General features: G+C 37.7%; 1 protein-coding gene across 1 annotated transcript; it reads right to left on the bottom strand.

The window, feature by feature from the left end:
* Positions 1–1706: 1706 nt before the first annotated feature.
* LOC149956105 (uncharacterized) lies at positions 1707–23352 on the bottom strand. The gene is made up of 3 exons (XM_090164842.1): positions 23194–23352; positions 3211–3370; positions 1707–1893 (listed from the first exon to the last, which is right to left on the bottom strand). The coding sequence occupies exons 1-3, from the start codon at positions 23261–23263 to the stop codon at positions 1716–1718; spliced, it is 408 nt and encodes a 135-aa protein (XP_090020968.1). The 5' UTR covers positions 23264–23352; the 3' UTR covers positions 1707–1715.
* Between the last annotated feature and the right edge of the window lie 837 nt (positions 23353–24189).

Here is a 24189-nt window from a genome sequence, read left to right on the forward strand (position 1 = left end):
CACGCGTCTATCTGCCTTTCAATTTTATAAGGTGCTGTAGGAAAAAATGACTATTTAAAAAACTTTTCCCACAAGGCTGAACTAAAGTTCCGACACACTAGCTGCCTGGCGTAGAAATCAGGTCTTGTAAGTTATACATAAGGAGAAGCAACTACATAGAAATCTAAAACATAGTTTATGAGATTAGGGAAGTAAATTGCTGGGAAATTCTAAATGATTTGTTGCCATATCGTTTACTATCGATTTAGGAATTTCTTTTAATTAACTAACATGTTTCATAATTTTCATTTGGTCCACCTCGATTTGCCAACTCTACAAAACTTTGGGGGGGGGGGAGCCTCCCACCCTGTCCCCCCCCCAAAGGTACGTCCCTGACACTCGCCTGTCATGCAGGAGGGCTCGGGTTCGCAAATTGATACTTAGACGAATACCGTAAACAATTGGTGGAAACCTTGCCATTTGGACGTTGAGACGTTTACCGTAACCCTCAGCACTCAGTCCGTCCCATAAGTAGAATTTGGAGAGAAAACACCCATACATACAAACAAACTCATCACCCACAACCGACATAACACAAACTCAACATTCCCACACTCCACAAACATTACAATAACAAAATTTCCAACAAATCTGAGTTGCAACCGTGACGACGGTGGCGTTAACGACAAAAAACAACCAAACGCAACACAACCCAACCGCAAATTCATCCGTTTTAGCTCAGCGTCACACGGTGGTTTAGCCAACCTTTAAACTGAAAACACGGTTTTTCGACTCGACTTTGCTCCGGTAACGCATTTTAGACTTTGCCCGGTAACGCTATCACAGCTCACAGAAACACACACAGACAGACACGGTGATTGTAAAACCCCTCCTAGGGGACATAGAAGTAAAAACTAAAATAGTAAACATGGCTAAAAAGTCATTTGAAAACCAACCTAAAACCTTACTACATTGTGTAGTCTGATTTTACGGTGGTAAAAAATCCAAAAATATCTTATTAGGGCTTGATATAATAATTTCTCCAAATTTCTACCGCCTGAATTTATGCAATATAAATGTTAAGTGAAATTCATTTAAAAAATAATAAAAAATATATGTATTAATACATTTTGACGGGCAAGACGCGTCGTCTTCCGTTGTTAACAATAATATCTGTAATGAATATCTAGCAGAACAATATTCCAGAAACGGAGTGGAAAGAGCCCATGACAAAATTACTTTTTTAGTCTTATACGCTGTTTGGTTCAGATTTGAAAGTTAATTTAGCAATATTTGGTAAGGCCACGTTGAGACCAATCGAATGATACCAATATCAGGTCATATCAATTTTAAAGGTCACCGGAAGTGACGTCACGTGGTTCGTATTTCCGGAAAGCCCCCATTTTGACCCGTAAGACAAACAGTTCTTTGTTACAAATCACTAACCTAATTAAATTTTGTCATGGGCTCTTGGACTAATTGTATATTTGTATATATTTAAAGAGCGGTACGAATCACTCGCAATGTAAACGAAGAACTTCAAATTTAAATACTTTTAGTCATGTATGTTAGAGTTGGTAATAAAATGAACTTGATTGCATGTAACTTTAATTTATTTTATTTGAATTAAAAGTGAAATACATTTTTTTCTTCAAAATTCTATTCAAATTCCCAGAAATTTTTATTATTTTTAAATGGTGCAAACATTAATAATATTAAAGGTTTTATTAAAATATTTACGATTTTTTAGTAACTTCACTAAAGTTTAAAAGATTTACAGGTAGAACTATACATTGAGGGAGGATGTTTAAAATGTTGTTCAGCAATGGTAATTCTTCGAGAACACCAGTCAATATATTAGTAATATCACCGTAGGCTGCGGTGCTCTCTTTGGTGCTATCAATTTTATCGCATCTGCAAAATAAAGACTTTTTAATGCTTACTGGTATATTTCATTGGTCTGACATAGAAAGATTTAATTGGAGATCAGTGATTTTAAATTTACGTTCATAATTATAGCTCTGACGAATGAAAGATATTTATAAAATGTTAATTATTTCCATCTACTTTCTATGCTCAAATAATGTCGACCCAATTAAGCTACGTATGTGACGATGAATGCACTGAAATAGACATAATTTTTGAGAGCAGCTATTAAATCCATTTAAGGATTTATAACAAGGCATATATATGAAGATTATACATTGCCATTAAGAGCTTTACAACTCTCGGGTCAAAATAGGTCGTTGATATTCTCCCATGAGAAACCATGACCTGGACGGAGTTTCTACGCTGGAAATCACTAGGTGGGAAAGTTGCAGCCCAAATAGTCAATTTTTACGTCAGCAAGAACTTTTTGTTACTTCTCAATTCTGCGAATGTGCTTTTAACCTTTCGCCTACCAAAGTAATTTTCAAATTTCTTATTCGTTTCGTAAAAGTCACTACGCAGTTATCATGGCTCCTATGTACTCTTTAAGCATGAACAATTTATCCAAAGCAATTAAATATAAGGGAAAAAAAGGGAAAAAAGTCAGAGCACCCATTGGATAGCTGTAAACGGACTACTAAGGTGTGGAGGGAGAGTTTATTTGGCGAATAAATTCGTGTTTTACCATCGTTGTTTGATTATTGCGTTTTAACAAAAGAAAACGAAAAACGCTTTCGGTATTGCATTCGATAAACGAAATAATTAAACATTTAAAGGAATTCATAAATTGATAATTTGATGTAGGGTAAAAAATAGGTCTATATATAAAGATGGCATACCGATCATCAATAGTTGAAACTTTCAAATTGAGCTGTTATGGTTTACGGCGTTTCGTTAGTACTAAAGTGAAACATACATTTAAATTTGATCTAAGCCAATTGACTCCAAAAGTTAAACTATGCTTGCTGGATATCAAGATTCCTAACTTTATTCTTAGCCATAAGTCAAAGAAGCGATTCCAAAAATCTGTGTCACAAAACCATTTACAGCTAAACTAAGCTAAGCTAATACCCAAGGAACCATAGAGGCTTAAGTCAACTAGTGACTTGTGAAGCGAATTTCCTATAGGGCTGGGTTAAATTGGGTAGGACGATGGTGGAAAACCCTACGAAACAAAAGCTCCAAACACTTACTATTACCATTAACCTTAGCTAGTTTTTTATGGAAATTGAAACCAGATGAGTTCGGGGAAAAAAGCCAGTCTAATGAATCAGATTTAAGACTCGAAAAAGGAACCCTTACTTCACAATAACATCCTTGGACTGATCGATGCCAGCTTTTTCCTCAAATTGTTTTCTTTGTGGTGTAGGTAATTGTCTGATTGCTCTTCTCGAAACCCTGTAGCACCTTCGATATCCTCTGCACCTCCTCCTCCTCCTCCTTCTATTTCCCGATGCTTCGTCTTTCAAATCAAACATTATTAGTTTAACCATCGACCGAAATATACCCATGGTCAAAGCACTTTAAACTGGCGTAGCCATCGGGTACTGGTGGAAATTTGAAATTTGTTTCTCTCTATATTTCATAAACTTATATATATTGTCTGTATATATACTACAGACAATTAAAAAAAAATAATTAAAAATTAATTGATTTAGCCGAAATGAAGTTAGTTGTTGGCATCGACATAATTAGCGATAGTGTCTCTGTGAAATTTCCACAAGGTGAATTTATTTGGGGCCTTTTTGTGTGGCGAAACGTTGTGAACTCTAGTTTCTAGGTCAAACGATCGATGGAAAGTCAATAGGGATTTTCCCACCTAACAATAGGGTTTGTATTTGTGGCTGATAATTATGATTATAGGTTCGGTTACTGTTAAGTTGTTGGGGCAGTGCCTTTTACAAGTTTATTTATTAATTAAAGAGAAAAATTGGGTTTTGTTTTACCGAAATAAAAAATGCTAATAATTATTAATTTCGCACAACTACGAACTCTGAACATAGCGCATGGCGTGAATTCGCGGGCGGTCTAGCTTTTATTTTAAACATATTTCCTAAGTTTAAAGATTGCTAAAATAACAAACTATTTCCCATTGTTTTAATTTTAATTTTAAAATGGATCCCTACTTTCTCAAATTAGCGCTGATAGCAAAACATCGTATGTTTATCACTTTATGTTATACATATAAATAAATCGTTCGGTTTATATCGATCAGACAACCTCAGATCCTGGAACTATAAGATAACGAATTTTGTCTCTGTGTAAATCACCGGTCGACCCTTTTTTTCCTTGAACTATAAGAGTGACAATCCCGAAAATAAGCAGATGGAATTAAGGTTTTGCAACGAGATCTGATTATTGGATAAAAGTTTTGCAGCGGCTTGCCTCAAAAAATTAATTTTGGAGAATTTAAGCTAATTTGGATCTTTTAATTGCTTTTGGGCCATTATATTCCGAAAGCAGTCTTAACTCTGTTCCATAGTCGCTACAAGCGAAGGGGAAAATTTGTACTACTGGCATTAATTGGCGCCGAGGCTCAAGCTTTTATAACGAGTATAGTTTCGAAGAGATAGTCATCTTATCAAATATTTAAAACTTGTTATCTCTTTGGAATATTTGTTGAGAAGTACAAGTATACGCAAAGACAGACGACAACCATCCAGGGCCGTCTTAAGGCATGGGCTAAATGGGCTACAGCCCAGGGCCCCCACCCAGTTTTGGGGCCCCGGAAAGGCCAGCCATACAGCCTCTACTCTAGGGATAAGGGTTTAGTTGGTTAAATATTATTTATGCTCATTTAATATTATATATCTTTTAGTTACGTAATTTGACTCATCGCCACATCGCGTATCATACGGTACCAACAATTTCTAAAACCTAACAGCGAGTCGCTGTTCAGTAGGACTATGTTATACTTTGAAAATAAAAGTTTTGGTTTGATTATTGTGTAGTTGAATTTAGACAACGGACATACAAAGGCTGACCGTTGGGGATCGCAAAGGTCTTAAGAAATAATTTAACCCAGGGCCCCAAAAGGTCTTAAGACGGCCCTGCAACCATCTACGTATCAAACCTAAAGGGAAGATGAGCTAAATTTTGCAATAACGGAGCTGTTCCTGACTCATCAGAAAGTGGTAAGAAGAGTAACATTGTGACTATTTTACTCCGATTCTGTAGTAACGAATATTTAGAACAATGGAAAGCCACCAACGGTCCAAATGTTACAAGTTAATTTACAAGGGTTAAGTTAGAACGTTTAATTTAAAAAAAAACGCGGTACTTCGGCACATATGCTTACGAGTCGAACAAAAAACTAACAATAAAATAGTATAAGCTCAATTTAAACATGGGCCAAATAATGATAAATCCAGGACATGACTCTGGTACCTTCACACGTACTAAATCAGTCGTCCACCAAAAGTAACAGGCGGCCATTTTAGTAGGTGGGGAAAAGGAGCAAAAAAAAAATGGGAGCAAAATCAAGCAGAAATTTCCGGTTTCCGGAACGCCATCTTGTGTTGACTAAATCGGAATTCGGAAATAAGTGGCGGTTGTTATTCAAAAATCCTGCCATATTGGCCCCTCAGTTTTAGATTAATTTTAACTATTCTAGGAAAGTATATGTTTAATATTATATAATGATATATATTATACTAATTACGAACTTAGTAAGTATAAAAATAAGTACTTACATTTATCATTATTTGGCCCATGATTTAAAGAATTGTGTGTGAGAACGAGTTAAACCGCGGAAAAAAGAAAATGGAAGACAAGACGGAGGAAAACGTGTTCAATATTAAAGATTAAGGAGAGAAAGAAAATGGGGGTACTTTAAAAATGCGTACAAAAGGCTTAAATACGGAATTGAACTTCAATTTTGATTAATAAAACATTGTGAATTATATTTTAGATTATAACGAAAACAGTTCTTCGAACTGAAAAAACAGTTTAGAGCTCGTTAGAGGTGCGGCCTTAAAGTGACATATATTATTTTTTATTGTTGATTAATTTGTCAAATTAATTGAAATAGTATTAAAAAATTGTTGTAACTGATAAAGACCATCGTTGGGTCTACTGTACTTTATCTTTTACCTTTCATTTTTTATGGCAACAAATGTTTTTTAGCTGCATATATAAACGTACAATATTCGTTGTCTGTTTCCAAATTGTTGACTTGCTCTGAATAAACTCAGTTCATTATATTTTAATCTTGCGTACTCCATCCACATAACGACAGGTTATGGGCCCAGCACGCTTCCACTGCGCTTAGATTAGTAGCTAAAGTATTTGCATAGGGTTAGTCTTTGTCAGGAAAGAAGTACGCGTCAAGAAGATCATTACAGAAGGACACAAGCTCCTGTTCAGTCATGGCAACTAGTCACAATGTAAGGATCGAGAGGCTCAGTAAAGACAATTACGACACCTGGAAAATGCAAGTCGAAGCGCTACTTGTCAAGAATGACGTATGGACCTACGTGGATGGAAGTAATCCGAGACCAATATTAGTGAACGGTACCAATGGAAATTCGGCGACCGTTGCAGATTGGGACCGGATGGATAGAAAGGCCAAATCCGATCTAGTACTTGCAATCACCCCATCGGAACTGAAGCAGATCAAAAACTGTGCCACATCTCGAGACGTATGGTTAAAACTCGAATCGATTTACCAGTCTCGAGGACCTGCCCGTAAAGCGACATTGCTGAAGAGACTCACGCTCAACAAAATGGTGGAAGGCGAAGATGTACACGAGCACGTGAAGCAGTTCTTCGATACAGTCGACCGTCTGGAGGAAATGGAGCTGAAAATCAACGATGACCTGCTGGCCATCATGCTTCTATACAGCCTGCCGGACAGTTTCGAAAACTTCAGATGCGCTATCGAGTCACGGGACACCCTGCCTGAACCAGACGCTTTAAAAATCAAAATCATTGAAGAAGCGGACGCGAGGAAGTCTAAAGAGAAGGACACGATTCAGAACGCCATGGTTGCCTTTAAGAAACAACCACGCAAGAAACAATACAAGCTGAATACTGAAGTTTTGAAATCCAACAGTCAAGCTGAGAAAGCCGTTTTCAAGTACAAGTGTCACCGGTGCGGAAAACCTGGTCACAAAGCTGCGGATTGCAAGAATAATCTTCCAGATAAAGCTGGAAAAGCCGAAGAAAAAGCTAACGTAGTCACCGAATGCCGAAGAAACCTCGAAGAGTTCGCTTTCTACACCGATCGAAACGAACAAGACGTCTGGTGTTTGGACAGCGGAGCAACTTCGCATATGACGTCGAAGGGAGAGAAGTTCGAAAGTATCGAAGAGGTCGACAAAACGCTTAATTTAGCCAACAATGACTCGACGGAGATTAAAGGCATCGGCACTGTCAAAATCGAAACGACAAACGGCGAAACGGGAAGAATACTAAAACTGAAAAAAACCCTTCTTGTTCCGGACTTGAGAACGAACTTGATGTCTATATCCAAGGTTACGGATAGAGGTTACGAAGTACTTTTTAAAAAGTCAAAGGCCATCATCCTGAAAACCAATGGGGAAGCAATCGCCATCGCTGATCGGATAGGAGATCTATTTTTCTTGAGGAAGGATACGGAAGCAGTCAACGCCGCGCAAGTCGAAATTACTCCAAAGTCTAACTTGGAAGACTGGCATTACAGATTGGGTCACGTCCACGAAAGAAGCCTGAAAGACATGGCCCGGAAGAATAAGGCTCACGGTTTCAAGCTGGCGAACGAGGAAATCCTATCGACCTGCGAGATCTGCGTCATGGGAAAACAATCTCGAACACAGTTTCCAAAATCTGAAGAAAACCGGACATCTGAGCTCCTGGAACTAATCCACACAGACGTATGCGGACCAATGCGGGTTTCTTCGATAGGTGGTTCAAAATATTTCGTCGTCTTCACCGACGACTATTCAAGGTGGAGTGAAGTTTCGTTTTTAAAAACGAAAGATGAAGTCTTGGACGCTTTCAAGGACTTTAAAAACCGAGTCGAGTGCCAAACGGGAAGAAAAATCAAGGCTTTGCAATCCGACAACGGAACGGAATACTGCAACAACAATTTCGACCATTTCCTAAAAGAAAGTGGAATTTCGAGGAGACTTACCATTCCCCACACGCCACAACAGAACGGAATTTCGGAGAGGAAGAATCGCACGTTAGTGGAGACGGCGAGATGCATGCTAATCCATTCTAAGTTGCCACCATCATTCTGGAGCGAAGCCATCGCCACAGCTAATTACATCAGAAACAGATGTCCTTCTCGAAGCATAAATGGTGATTTACCCTTTACAAGATGGACGGGAAGGAAACCCACCCTAAGTTATCTGCGAACTTTTGGCGTAAAAGCACTGATTCTGGATGAAAAAGATACGAAGGGAAAGTTTGATTCAAGAAGCAAAGAGGCGGTCTTCATTGGCTACTCCGCGGAATCGAAAGCGTACCGTTTTTGGCTGCCAAATGAAAGGAAAATAGTAAGAAGTCGAAATGCCAAATTCTTGGCAAAATTTGATCAAAACGACAACTACGAAGATTTCATTAGCCCGGATATGTACGCTGAGTACGAAGTTAAAGAATGTCATGACTCCACGAAATCTGAAACAGTCGATGCTGAAATAAATTCACCCACTGAAACGACGAACGTTGAACCAACTGAAGTTGGAGTGCAAAGCGTCGATTCAACGGAATTGAAGAAAGGACCTGGACGGCCTAAACTAATACGTACTGGAGAGCCTGGAAGACCAAAAAAGCAGTATAACATGATCCCAAACAGCACTACTCTATCTGAAATCCAAAATGAGTCAGCAAGCCTGATTGGTATCCCAGACCCAGCGAACATAAAGGAGGCGATGGCTTCCGAAAATGCAATGGACTGGAAGGTGGCGACCGTAAGCGAATTCGTGTCCCAAATAAAGTGCAAGACATGGGAAATTGTTACCCAGCCGGAAAACCGCAAAGCCATTGGCAACCGCCTGGTTTTTCGAACCAAATATGACGGAAACGGCCAAGTTGAACGACGAAAAGTTCGACTTGTCGCCAAAGGATTTGCCCAGCAGACTGGAGTGGATTTCCAAGAAACATTTGCCCCAGTTGTCAGATCCAGTTCAATCAGACTCTTAATGGCATTATCCGTGGAGCTTGACTTGATGGTTCATCAAATGGACGTCGTAACTGCATATCTAAATGGCGACATTGATGAAGAAATTTATATGGATGTACCAGATGGCCTTGTAGATGTCCTCCAAGCGATCGTTAAAGCGAACAAAGAAAGCGATGAAGTCGTCAAAACTTCTCGCAAATGGCTCTCCGACTTACAAGGATCAAATAAAGTATGTCGCATCAAGAAGGCCTTGTACGGGTTGAAGCAGTCTGGAAGGCAGTGGTACAAACAACTGGACAAACGTCTGCGTGAGATAGGAATGCGCCCCTTGAAGGCTGACCCCTGCGTTTACATCTCGAAGAAAGGCGAAGACATAATGCTCATCGCCATTTACGTCGACGACTTAATCATTACTTGCAACAATGCCCGATGGATGGAGGAGACGAAATCCGAACTGAAAAAGAAATTTTGAAATGAAGGACCTGGGTGCTATTCACCATTGCCTAGGCATCGAATTCCGGCAAGACCTCGTAAAATCAACTATCCGCATGTCGCAATCAAAGTATACGGAGGCAGTACTTCAACGTTTTTCAATGCAAGATTCGAAACCAATATCTACCCCGCTGAACGCCAACGAGAAATTGATAAAACCCGAATCTCCGTCGGAAGAGAGCATGGAAAGTTTTCCGTACCAAAGCCTTGTCGGATCCTTGATGTACTTGGCCGTTTCCACTCGTCCCGATATCTCGTACGCAGTGAGCACCTTGAGTCAGTTCAATACCAACTACAACGAAGAGCACTGGAAAGCTGGAAAGCGAGTTTTACGTTACTTGAGGGGTACAACTCAACATGGACTTCTTTTCAAAAAGAGTGGAGAAGAGCTACAAGGATTCGTTGATGCCGATTGGGGAGGCTGTGTAAATGATCGACGTTCGTACACCGGTCACTTTTTTAAACTGGCAAATGGAGCTGTCGTGTGGGAGGCGAAAAAACAAAAGACAGTCGCACTCTCAAGCACTGAGGCCGAATACATGGCTATGACGGAAGCGACAAAAGAAGCGATGTACCTTAAACAGTTCCTAGGGGAGATTGGAATCTCAACAAATTCCATCTTAATTTACAACGACAACCAAGGAGCCCAAAAGCTTGTCCGAAACCCGATCTTCCATTCCCGCACAAAACATATAGACATCCGTCATCACTTCATCAGAGAAGCGTTCGAATCTGGAGCCATCGACTTGAAATACATGTCAACGAATGATATGCCTGCAGACGTGTTAACGAAGGGACTCTTTGCACCAAAACACCATTCCTGCATCCAGAATTTGGGTATTAAAGATCATCAGTAAATCTGACGCCAAAGCTAAAATGTTAATAATCCAGCTCTGGACTTTAAGGGGGACTGTTGTAACTGATAAAGACCATCGTTGGGTCTACTGTACTTTATCTTTTACCTTTCATTTTTTATGGCAACAAATGTTTTTTAGCTGCATATATAAACGTACAATATTCGTTGTCTGTTTCTTAATTGTTGACTTGCTCTGAATAAACTCAGTTCATTATATTTTAATCTTGCGTACTCCATCCACATAACGACAAAAATACTCCTGTGAACAACAGAATGACGTCATTCTGCTTTCAAATCACAGTCCACTGCTCCTCCAATTTTTAACACAAAATCTTTGGTCAAATTTTGCCCAAAAAGGTATCCATATTTATATTTATTTTCTTCACTACTCATTTAACATTAAAATTTTAAAATTTATTATTATTAGTTTATTAGTTATTTATTGCAGTAATCAGCAACAAAAAATAAACTGCCGCGGAGTATAATATAAGCAATAATTTTCATTAATAAAACATGAATTTTTTTATAGAAATAAGCTATAATTTGGATTAAAAAACAATAACGGGACGAAGGAAAGACCATAAATCACCGAAAAGAAAGTGTTTCGTTTAGCCCACCGGGTATTTTGATCCAAACTTGAATATAAGCCGATTTTCTTTGGTCACCGTTTAGTGTCTTAAAAACGCAGACCGACAGTGCCTGGATGGTATGCACGTAGCTGAAATGTCGAGTAAACCGAAGATTTATGTAGTCGGCCTTTAAGAATGTTACAAATCGACATTTGGTATATAAGAGGCTTCGTGTAAACCAAATTTAAAAAATCATTCGAAACAATGTTTCCATTTTCCTCAAAATTTTTTTTTTATTCTTTACTAAAACGTAGAATGATTTTATTGAAGCACCTATTTAAGTCCTTAATATTTTTTTATAAAATATTTAAATATAACCATAATTTACTTCAAAATTGTATATTAATAAAAGTAATTATCAAAAATTACAACAAACTGATTTTAAGAGTTTAAGGGAAACTCTATGAATCTGATGACTTATGTCATTTTTGGAAGCAATTTTTAGCCGTTTGGGCTATGGCAGAATAGTTATGTTTTTAGAGTTCAAATCCTCCGTCCAGAGTAATATTTTGTTTAACATTTAAGTTACATTTTTAACTTGGAAAACCAACTCAAAACACAAATGAAGCAAATGTTTAATATCACGTTTTCTGAGAATGGCTAAATATATATGGATGGGGTGGGTTTTAGTTTATTAAAATCCAATGTAATTGTATTAAAAAAGGTTATAGTTGTACGGAAAATTTCACCGAAAACTGGATTTCACTAATAACTATGTGAAAGCAACCACGTTTAGCACTCCCTTAAATATTACTCTTTAATTTTCCTCGCCTCGAGATGGCAATAGCGCATGTGTATGAATTTCCCTTTTTTTTTGGGATCGCGACCACTTCACCAGGGCTCACACCCTTTTCTTTCTCTCTCTCTCGCCCGACTCCCGTAACGTACCCAAGCGCGCAAGGTGGAGAATTGTCAAATCATGTCACGATGACATCGGATATTTCGCTCTCGATAAGACTCTCGCAAAATTTAAAACTCAGTACTGGTTTTCCGGAATGAGAAGATCTGTCCGAAGATACATCGCTTCTTGTTTACCGTGCTAATATCATAAGCAGCCAGCGGGTAAAATGCAAGGAATGCTTCACCCCATAGATAAAATTGGAGACCCCTTTCATACCGTACACATCGATCATCTAGGACCATTCATCACCAGCTTAAAGGGAAACGCTCATATCATAGTAATGGTCGATGGATTTACGAAATTCACCATTCTTAAAGCCGTACGAAATACCGGAATGAACGCTACTCGACAATTCCTAACGGAGATGATCGGAATTTTTGGGTCGCCACGACGTGTAATAACGGACCAAGGCACCTCCTATACGGGTAAGGCTTTCGAAAGCCTGTGTAAAGAAGCCGACATCGAACACGTGCTTAACGCCACCGCAACGCCAAGAGGAAACGGACAGGTTGAGCGGTTTAACCGTACGATAACTCCAGCAATCGTCGCGCTTTGTGTCCGCGAAGACGAAAAAGATTGGGACATACATCTACCACAAGTCCAATGGGGACTAAATAATACATGTCATAAAGCTACGCAAACGACTCCTTTCGCGCTACTTTTCAACTACGAATCTCGAAGTCCAACCGGAAATTACGTGAGCAATGCGATTACCGACAGTTTTGACGAGGCGGTTATGTCAAGACGTCGCGACGCGATCGAAAGGATTAGGAGCGATCAGCAAAAACGTCATTCGAGGTATAACGCCAAGAGATGTGAAGCCACCTGCTACGAACCGGGCGACTTAGTTGTCGTAAAATGAGATGCTCCAGGAACTGGCGAACCGCGAAAAACGGCCGCGAAATACAAAGGACCCTACGTGGTTACGAAGAAGTTGGCTAGCGACCGTTACGTCATAGAAGACCTTCCAAACCGCCTCGCACCCAAAAATTCTACCGAAATTCTGCGCCGGCCGACAAACTGAAAAGGTGGATCATTGTCGATAACGATTCAGGCAGTGATACTTCCGATTCTGACTTAGATGGTAATTTAGTGACTTACGAACAGAAAGTGCCACTTCCAGAAAAGGAACAATCAGTGGAAGACGATGCCAGTGCTCAACGCCCTTTAAATCGATCGTCAAGATTACGAAAAACGCCCGCGCACCTTCAGGATTACATTTAATGGTTGATGATGTTGTATGACTGTTTTATTGTGCTTTCGAACATTTTTATTGTTTTACGTGCAAACTATTTTCTAATTTTGTATAACGAATTTTCAAACTTCTCGAATTAAACAAGTGTTTAATTTAATTAGGATGGCCGTGAAAGCAACCACGTTTAGCACCCCCTTAAATATTATTCTTTAATATGTCAATAGCGCATGTGTAGACATTGTATGAATTTCCCCTTTCGCCCCCTTTTCTTTCTCTCTCTCGCCCGACTCCCATAGCGAACGGCCACGCCGGCCGTCGCGTTAGCCTATGAAACGTTTTTGTACCTTATACTTTACTTATTTAACCGTAATAAACAGTTATCACTTTAAATACGCCTAATAATTTAATTAAGGAGAACTAGACCATGACGCCGAATCTCTGACGCTAACATATGTTCGTATTAGTTAAGAGATTATCATCTATTGCAATATTACAAGCGACGCAATTTTTTTTTTATCTCCACCGCAAAGAAAGTAGATTTAATAAGATTAGTTTTAACGTGATAAGGAGCATTGAAAGCTTGAAGGGAATGCATGTACTTAAATTTGGTGATTTAAACATTGGAAACATTGTGATTTTTAACCCGATAAAAATTCATTTTATAAAATAATTAAGGGTCTGAATTGGAAATGTATCCTGAACAGATTTTATGTTAATACCTATTTAAAAAAATAAAACGAACACCACCCTTTTATATTTAGCCATTCTCATAAAATCTTGAATTAAACATTTGCTAAATCTCGGATTTTGAGTTGATTTTCCAAGTATAGGATTATTTTAAAAAGTAACTAAAAGGTGAATCAAATTGTTACTCTGAATACAGGGTGTCTTAATTTTTGATCGGCCCAGGCGTTTTCTCAAAAACTATAGTTGCTAAAAATGTGAAATAATCAGGATATACTCTCTCGGGGAGGACCCTTTACTTTTCAGAAAAATCGTGAAATTTTTCATCCTTATGAATTTTTTTTTGAACGATAGGTGGTAGACGAAAAGTTTCAATCAACAAGTTGTAGAGCGTACTCGAAAACCTTTAATGTCATTGAATTGGTCAAAAACGGACAATTATTCATTGAAATAATACGTCATGAAAAAAAAAAGAAGTTGGTACTACCCAAAAAGGTTTACGTCTCATGAAAAAGAAAGAGAAACCTATCGAATTTTTTAGCCAAATCATTTTAAATAATTTTTTAGAGAAAATACAATTTACATAGTAGAATTCCAGAATTCACGCGTCTTATTTGGGGCCAGAAAGTTGAAAGAAGTCCATGAAACCGTCTATTTTATGCCAACTGAATTTCCCACGTGTTTTTTATTTTGCACTACTCTGTCGCTTACAGTGTGGCTCCATTTTAGTATTTAAAGAGACACAGTTTCTTTTTAAAATCTTTCTCTCAACGTTCTCCAGTAAAATAAAAAGATGCCTCGTTATATCTGTGAACAGCGGTCCAGGATGGTCGAATTATACTACGGAGGTGGCCAAAGAAATGCACGTGAAGTGAGTCGACTATTTCAAATGTTGTATCCTGACAGTGTGTCAGAATTTATAGCCCAGTGTACCTAGTTACAGAGACCATACCACCGGAGGCCTATCATCATAGTGCCCTACGCCAGCGTCCACCTAGCCCGGACAGGTGACAAATCCAGCATCGGTAGTAGTACCCTACTACTGACGGTCGCACCTTTGACGCCAGCCACTCAATCCAGCAGAAGGTGCAGCAATGGGTAGACCAATCCCCACTTCGCACACAGCAGTGGGATTAAGAATGGATGCTGTAGCAACTCCAGCCGACACCCTACCTACGTAGGTAAAGAGTCAAACCCTTTAGAGAGAGCTCCTAAAGGGGAACGACGAGCAACCGGCGGTCCAAGTAACCCGGCACAGCTGGCACCGGAGATCCCGGTGTGACTCCAGAACGCCGGGAAACAGGACCGCCGTACCCTCATACGGGGGCCCGCCGCCCCACAGCAGGCTACCCAATCCGCCGAGTCGGCCAGTTTGCCCGGACCCTCTCCGTTAGCCTGAGCCGAAGCTCAGTATCCAGCCCAAACCTGACCGACGTCGGAGGTGGAGATAGGATCATTTGATCGAAGCTAACATCTCCCAGTGCGCCACCGCCCTTATGGGTTACAAGAGCCGGACCCCGACTCCCCGGTAAAGCCACCAGTTATTGCACACTCTAACCCATTGAGGGCCTGTTGTATCCTGACATAGACTAATGGATATGAATACCCCCGTACCGTAGATAAATACATACCGGGGGTTAGGAAAAGGACGTGTATTAAATTACGATGGAAAAAAATAAAGGTGGAGAAGTTAAGGAAGGAGAGATGAATTAATACCACACTGTTCTCCGTGCTGTCCGTGACTTTTAAAACGAAGGCAACGTGAATCACAGATTCCGCGGACCTGGCCATGACAACATCAACATGGAAGACACAGTCATCGCCTACTTTGTCGCCTACCCTCGAGCAAGCATAAGAATGGCCTGCTCGGATTTGGACTTGTCAAAGTATTACGTTTGGAGTGTCCTTGACCGTCATAATTATCACCCATTTCGTGCCACGCTCCAACAAGCACTTTACGATGGTGATCAGCGACTTCGGCTGGATTTCTGTATCTGGTTTTGTACTATGGCCGACGGAAACCAAGATTTCCTCCGTTTGATTCTTGTGTCCGACGAGTGCTCCTTTGGGAGAGACGGCCCGTTTAACAGCCAAAATATCCACATGTGTAGTGATGAAAATCCGAACTGGGGATTTCATCACCACAATCGGGTACAATTCCGTTTAAACGTCTGGGCTGGTCTTCTGGGAGATCGCGTTATTGGGCCATTTTTTCTTACGCGTCGACTCAATGGGCAGAACTACCTGGCCTTTCTACAAAATGAAGTCGCAGACGAGTTGGAAGATGTGCCATTAGTCGACGTCCCACGCCTTTGGTTCCAGCATGACGGTGCACCTGCCCACCAAGAAAGACACGTCATGCAGTACCTTAACAACGAGTTCCCTGGGCGATGGATAGGCAAGAACGGTCCAGTACGATGGCCTCCAAGGTCCCCAGATTTCGCACCGCCGGACTTTTTCCTGTGGGGATTCGTCAAGGAGGAAGTGTATAAAACGCCTGTCACTAACGAAGAAGATCAACGGCGGAGAATCATCGCAGCTTTCGAACTCGTATCTCCCGAGATGGTCCGTGCTTCGTTTCAAAATATGCTTAATCGCGCACGGATTTTTATTGCAGCGGACGGTGGAATTATTGAACCTCATTTAAAATAAGACGCGTGAATTCTGAAATTCTACTATGTAAATTGTATGTTCTCTAAAAAATTATTTAAAATGATTTGGCTTAAAAAACAGTTCTTTTCTTATCTTTACAAACATACGATCATTTCAAATTAGATAGATTTTTCTTTCTTTTTCATGAGACGTAAACCTTTTTGGGTAGTACCAACTTGTTTTTTTTCATGACGTAGTATTTCAATAAATAATTGTCCGTTTTTGACCTATTAAATTTCATTATAGGTTTTCGAGTACGCTCTACAACTTGTTGATGAAAAGTTTCGTCTACCACCTATCGTTCAAAAAATAAAAATTTCAAAAGGGTGAAAAATTTCACGATTTTTCTGAAAATTCCAAAAGTAAAGGGTCCTCCCCGAGAGAGTATATCCTGATAATTTCACATTTCTAGCAACTATAGTTTTTGAGAAAACGCCTGGGCCGATCAAATTAAGACACCCTGTATTCAGAGTAATAATTTGATTCACCTTTTAGTTACTTTTTAAAAAAATCCAATACTTGGAAAATCAACTCAAAAACCGAGATTTAGCAAATGTTTAATTCAAGATTTTATGAGAATGGCTAAATATAAAAGGGTGGTGTTGGTTTTATTTTCTTGAATAGGTATTAAAATAAAATCTGTTCAGGATACATTTCCAATTCAGACCCTAAATTATTTTAAAATATGAATTTTTATCGGGTTAAAAATCACAATGTTTCCAATGTTTAAATCACCAAATAAATTCGGTACATACATTCCCTTCAAGCTTTCAATACTCCTTATCACGTTAAAACTAATCTTATTAAATCTAATTCTTTGCTGTGGAGATAAAAAATAATTAAACTTGCGTCGCCTGTAATATTGGAAAAGATGATAATCTCTTAACTAAGACGAACATATTTATTAGTGAAATCAAGTTTTCGGTGAAATTTTCCGTACAACTATAACCCTTTTTAATACAATTACATTGGATTTTAATAAAATAAAACCAAGCCCATCCATATACTATATTAAGCCATTCTCAGAAAAAGTGGTATTAAACATTTGCTTAATTTGTGTTTTGAGTTGGTTTTCCAAGTTAAAAATATTTTAAAAAAGTAACTTAAATGTTAAACAAAATATTACTCTGAATGGAGGATTTGAACTCGAAAAATATAACTATTCTGCCATAGCCCAAACGGCCAAAAATTGCTTCCAAAAATGACATAAGTCATCAGATTCATAGAGTTTCCCTTAAACTCTTAAAATCAGTTTGTTGTCATTTTTGATAATTACTTTAATTAATATACAATTTTGAAGTAAATTATGGTTATATTTAAATATTTTATAAAAAAAATTATTAAGGACTGAAAAAGGTGCTTCAATAAAATCATTCTCCTTTTTAGAAAATAATAAAAAAATTGTTTTTGAGAAATATGGAAACATTGTTTCGAATGATTTTTTAATGATTTGCTTTAAAAAACCAGGGCCGTGCTTAGGGGGTGGCGAGCCGGGCGGTCGCCCAGGGCCGCTAAAATTTTACCATAGGGATGTCTATACCGGAGGGCCGCTATACTCACAACTTGTCAGTTTCGCCCATGCATTTCGCCCAGGGCCGCGAGACCTCTAAGCACGGCCCTGTAAAAAACAGTACCTTTTTTTACCTTTACAAACACGGCCCTGTAAAAAACAGTACCTTTTTTTACCTTTACAAACACGGCCCTGTAAAAAACAGTACCTTTTTTTACCTTTACAAACAAACATTCATTTCAAATTAGATAGGTTTCTCTTTCTTTTTCAGGAGACGTAAGCCTTTTTGGGTAGTACCATATGTAACATAATCACTCATAAGTATGCCATAAAAGCATTTTCGTTAATGAAACCTTGTTCACGGGATATGACGTAAATTACGTCACTTACAATTCCGTGATGAAATATGCGTCATCAACTTTACTGATGGGAAACGGAAGTTAGAGAAAATTCCTCGCGCGTTTCTGGCTTTGCCCATGTCAAGTTTAGTTCGTGCCTCGCGATCACATGATTTTATTTCCATGGTAACCTTTTCAATAGCGCAAGAATTATAAGCATTTTTGGCTCCGCTTAATGTATGTTCCGCGTGAAACAAGCTCTCTTTGAATTTTTTCAATGGAAATGTTATACAGAGGCATACTTATGTTACATATGGTAGTACCAACTTTTTTTTCATGACGTATTATTTCAATGACAAATTGTCCATTTTTGACCAAACCAATTTCATTAAAGGTTTCCGAGTACGCTTTGCCACTTGTTCATTGAAAAATTGCATCTACCACCTATCGTTCAAAAAATAAAAATTTCAAAACGGTGAAAAATTTCACGATTTTTCTGAAAATTCCAAAAGAAAAGGGTCCTCCCCGAGAGAGTATATCTTGATAATTTTCATATTTCTAGCAACTATAGTTTTTGAGAAAAACGCTGGGCCGATCAAATTAAGACATCCTGTATATTTGAGATTTCATATCAAACTTTTAGTTTAAAAAAATAGAACTATTCTACCATAGCCCAAACGGCCAGAAAATGGTTCCAAAAATGACATAAATCATCACATTCATAGGGTTTCCCCTTAACTAAACTTGGATAGCACAAGGTTTATTCAAGCACAGGGCTCACTAGTGAAAAAAATACTTTAGTTTGGTTGCAAGTCCAATAGCCGAAGCTGGGAGAGAGTGTCATTGTTCGGTAAAGAATTTTCAATTCAAACTATAGCACAGACCATACATTATTTTTTTAATGTTTAGGGTTGGAGCAAATTGCCATCGTTAAATTGCAGGTGGGTGACGTGCCTGGTTTCTTATCCGCAAATTTATGCCCTACTAATATTGCAATGTTCGCTAAGATAATTCGAACCGAAAATTATAGAAACTCAATTTCTAAATTATTTTTGACCATTTTGGGCTATTTTAAAGGAATGGCATATTTCTATCTGTAAATAATTTTTTCTGAAGTATACGACAGGCTTTGCAAATATTTCCTAATTTGTTAAAAACTTTGTAAAATCGGTACAGAATTCAGACCTTTTCTCCATAATAAAAATCTCAAAACGAACTAAATATTATTTTTATTTCCTATGAATAATAGAAAGATTTACAAAGTTTAATGAATAACGAAATTTTTGAATTACATGAAAATTCCATTCATTTAATGTTATAATTTTAATAAAACTACGCGATGTCTTTATTGTTATCCTAGGGAATAAAATATAGGAGCCAGAACAAGTAATCGACCATTTTTTGGTTAATTTTTATTTGAATTTTGTACTTCGTCCACTAACAACTTGTAAGTCAAAAGTCCCCTTTTTTTCGCAATTAAATTTCGTGCTCAAAGCTATTTAAAACGTCGAAGTTCATGTCAACTATCGAAAAGTAACGATAACTTAATCAAGGTCAGAGGGTAATTTAATATGTCAGGTTATTCTAATGATTAATCTTTATGTCCTGCTATTCTGTGATCGATAATAATACCAATCACTATAAACGAAAGTATTCCATTCCATTGTCCGATGCCACAACGACCAGACAGTCACGGGCTATCGTTTTCAACCGTTGTTGGAGTTCGGGCTGGAAACTACCAAGTTTCGTTTAGTGTTATTTGTGACTAAAATAACGTTAGCAGACTAAAATTTATTGCGCGAGTGCGTGACACGGCCACTTCGGTTCCGCGCAAGTATCGTCGTTGAAGAGGATAGAAATGAAAGAGTTGAGTTCTGATTTTTATTTTTTTTTGGTGATTAGAGGATAGTTCTGTTTGGTTAAACAAGTGGCGGAGTTAGAAACAAATTGGGAATTCCTTTGGGCTCTTAAGTCAAAGAACTCTTTAACCCATAGAAGTCTTAAGTTACGAAATATAATTTGTAGAATAATTAACATTGATCATAAGAATGTTTTTGGTATTAAGCTTTAATCTCTTTTTTTTCCGCACTTACTCTCACAAGACAACAGTGTGAATCTCCCGAATGAACTATACTTAGATAATTTAAAACAGACGAGCTTAAATGTAATTTAAATTTTTTGAGCGGGTTTGGTGAAATTAAATAGAAAATTGCCTAACGTTTCCTCGTTTGTTCGCCATTCCCTCCCCCTTCCACATTTTTCGTCATTTTATGATTTGATACACAAAGTAAAAGCCGAGGTAAAAGCACCTTCGAAATTCCAATTCCACGGAAACTTAAAGGTCGAGATGCGATGATTACGTAGCTTTTTGCAATAACCGTGTCTGTCGGTGTTTGTGTCTGTCTGTCTTGGAATTAGGGAAAAGGTTTTTCCAAAAGCGCCCTCTTGTGTCATTGGGTGTATTATAATTTTATTTTGCGAATTATCATTGTGCGTGTATAATCTTCGACGTTTGGGACGCACCGAGTGCTGAGGGTTACGGTAAACTTCTCAACGTCCAAATGGCAGGGTTTCCACCAAATGTTCACGGTTTACGTCATAGTATCATATTGCGTAGGGGTCGGGGATGGCTAACTTTTATTCAATAGATGAAGCTCTCAAAATTATTTGTAAAACGTTTTGATCAAGTAATTTATATTTCTGAATTATCCGATTAATTGTTTTTTGATAAATTTGTAAAATTAATGGGAAAAACGACGTGTTTTCCGATAAAAAGTTCAAATTTTACGAATAATACATGTTTTTTAATCATTTTCCGAAATATTAACCGGTAAATTTATTTGTTTATATTTTTCCCCCGAAAAAAACAAATGCAACATAGATATTGATTAACCGTCCCCGACCTCTAATATTGCGATCGCATCGGGCGGGTTTCGAACCCGAACCCTCCTGCATGATTGGCGAGAGCTCTACCACAAAACCACCGATACATCTAACGTTTCGTTGTAAATTATAAGCTCAGCTTAAGCGGAAGAGTATATTAATAGTTTTTTTGGTGATTTAATAACGTTTTGGACTTAAGTTGGTTTTTTGTTCTATTGATATGGGAAATTTGTTTAGTGCAATAACATTTGTAATATTTATTATAATTATAATAAAAATAATCTACTGGTTGGGATAGCATCGGGATAACATTTTTTGGGGGATGCTTTGAATATGGCGAAATATCGTTGAGTGCCGTGTCCAATATTTAATACGCCCAAGGGCAAATTCTTCCGAGGAGAGGTATAATTTGGCAAGCTTTTGAACTTGTTATTTTTCCTATATTTATACAAACACAGACAATATTGCTTACTGAACACACAAAATTATTTTTACATAAACACTTTTCTACAATCCGATTTAAGCCAAAAATTATCATACTCGAGAGTGCACATGTCATAGATGTTGGTTAACCTACCCAATTTAGAATTAAATTTAAAGGGTATTATGAGGGGTCCGACATTCGTTCAAATATCGTACACTCGAGAGAAAACAATTTTAGAAATCTTGAAATCAGCTTAAACATTCTGAAATCTGGTCGAAAATCAGTTCCAAATTCTCAAAATCTGCCTAGAAGCTAGAAATCAACACGGTAATCGTGCTTTGAGATCTCAAAATCTATTTTGATTTCAAAATCTCGTACTCAAAATTTACAAATGTCGGACCATCCGGTATTGCACACGTCATCTGGGCGGATAGTAGAAATATTATAGTACGTGATAATGAATGTTTGTAGTAGGTGCGTTGTACGGCGTAATCAGAAATACGCTCCTGCTTCTAAATATCAGAGTATTGGCTCAAAACCAAAAACATCATGTTGGAAAGAAAAATACATTAAATACCAAAAGTTTCTAAGATACTCAATCGATTGATTAAAAAAATTTTGATTTTTAACCGGGTCCACTGGTTTCAGTTTTGTTTAAATCAACTTTTACATATCAAATGATATAAAAATATTTGTCTTAGTTTAAATTCAAAACCAAAACTGTTTTTCACGTTAACGGTACAATAATAAAATTATAATAACATTTTGTCATTTTTGAAAGACTTTCCTTTAAGCAGTATCATTGTGAAAAAAGCAATAGGTTTTGTTTTAATATCATTATCAAATTTCTCTCTGAAATGCAAGAATAAAATTTTAATCAAGTTCTGTTTGAAATCAATAAACGAAACAGTTATTCAGACAATTTAAAAGAAATTTCTTCGTTATTCAATAGAAATCGTTCGATTTGCTTATATTTTTTATTTTTTATCTTTTTGGAGATACACACATCGGAGTCGACCCAAGGCCTTAGACACCAGCACACAATAACTGATTAATCAGGGTGAGATAAGTGTACCGGCCACGCCAACGGGGGGATACGTGGGGACAGGGGTGGGGACACCCGTGGCGGAAGTATTCCGACAACCCGTTGGGGGATTGGTGGTTGTCGTCACACAGCCATCCACCAACTCTCTCTCCCAGACGCAAGGGATTACAGGAGTAGGCCACTACTCCCGACATTTGCTTTTATTTCAAAAAATATTATTTAAATCCAGTAGAACTAGGTCTAAATATTTTTTTAAATTAACGTAATTTTAACGAAATTTATTACTCTTGTTTAAATAATTTCAAACACGTCGATTACTATAGGTCAATAACCATCGAACGACTATACTTTTATCATAGAAACACCAAAATATAGGCACAATAGTTAAGAAATCCTACAGCCTGGATTCGTGGTAATGAGCATTGCAAATTTCAATGGTCCTTTATGATAGAAGTGGACGCTTTGTTTTGGTAAGACGTTTTAAAATACCGCAAAACCAATATCATTTCATTTTTCATTAACTTTTAAAAGGTTTCATTATTTTTTAAATACATCTTAACGTTTAACTCACCAAATTCATTGAGAAACAATGCCACAACAAGAATCCATATCGCCAAAGACTTATAAGACGAGATAAACATTTTGCACCGAGCGGCAACAGACAAACTCAGTTCGGACACCTATCAAATTATAACTGATGTCCCTCCTCGATTTTCTGCCTGGGTACAGCAAGTAGATATTGAGGTTTCCAATCAACGCCTAAATAGTGGTGCCTACACATTGCTGTTTCTATAACCTACTTATTGGGGTTAAAACATTCCAACTAGTGCACCCTACTTTTATAATGGTTAACGCATTAAAAAAATTACGTGCGAACGTGCACTTTGGTTTGTTAATCAGTAATTCAACATCGAAAATAAATGGATTTTTTAACGAGTCCGAGCGCTTTCCGATGTGGGTTGAAATACAGGCGTACATTCAAAGCACAACAACATTGCGTGATGTCATTTGAATCGAAAACTACAAATAATTATAGATCCATCATAAATCGTATTAATATGTGAATAAAATATTTCAAAATAAGTCAAAATAATTCAAAATAAGTCTATAAATTCCGTCTATTCTTGAGAAAAGTGTGATAAATATTAAAATTAATAATTTTTTTTTAATTTTGGAGAGTGCTTGCGAAACTAGGCCGTATGAATGTGCCAAGTACATTTAATGAACAATAATATCGGGGCTTACTTAAACCCTAGGCTCTTAGAGAATGTTATTAAGAATTAACATTCCAACCTTAATAATTGATAACAATGAAGCCTTTGACGAAATTGGCCGACAACAATGGGGAAATGAGACGATCAACTTAATGCGCGACACGATATTCGAACTTTAGAGACCAATTGTTTAATTAAACCAAGTATCAGAGACTTATGGTATGTTAAATACCATTACTTAAACTATGTAAATTATATTTAATTAAATCTCATACGATAAATACTTCTGCGAAGTCTCTGAGTTTCAAATACAACTTGGTATAGACGCAATACATGAAAAGCTAGAGTAAAAA

This window comes from Leiobunum rupestre, chromosome 2 (genome assembly GCF_980474605.1).
Source record: "Leiobunum rupestre chromosome 2, qqLeiRupe1.1.hap1, whole genome shotgun sequence".
Classification (NCBI taxonomy): Eukaryota; Metazoa; Arthropoda; class Arachnida; order Opiliones; family Sclerosomatidae; genus Leiobunum; species Leiobunum rupestre.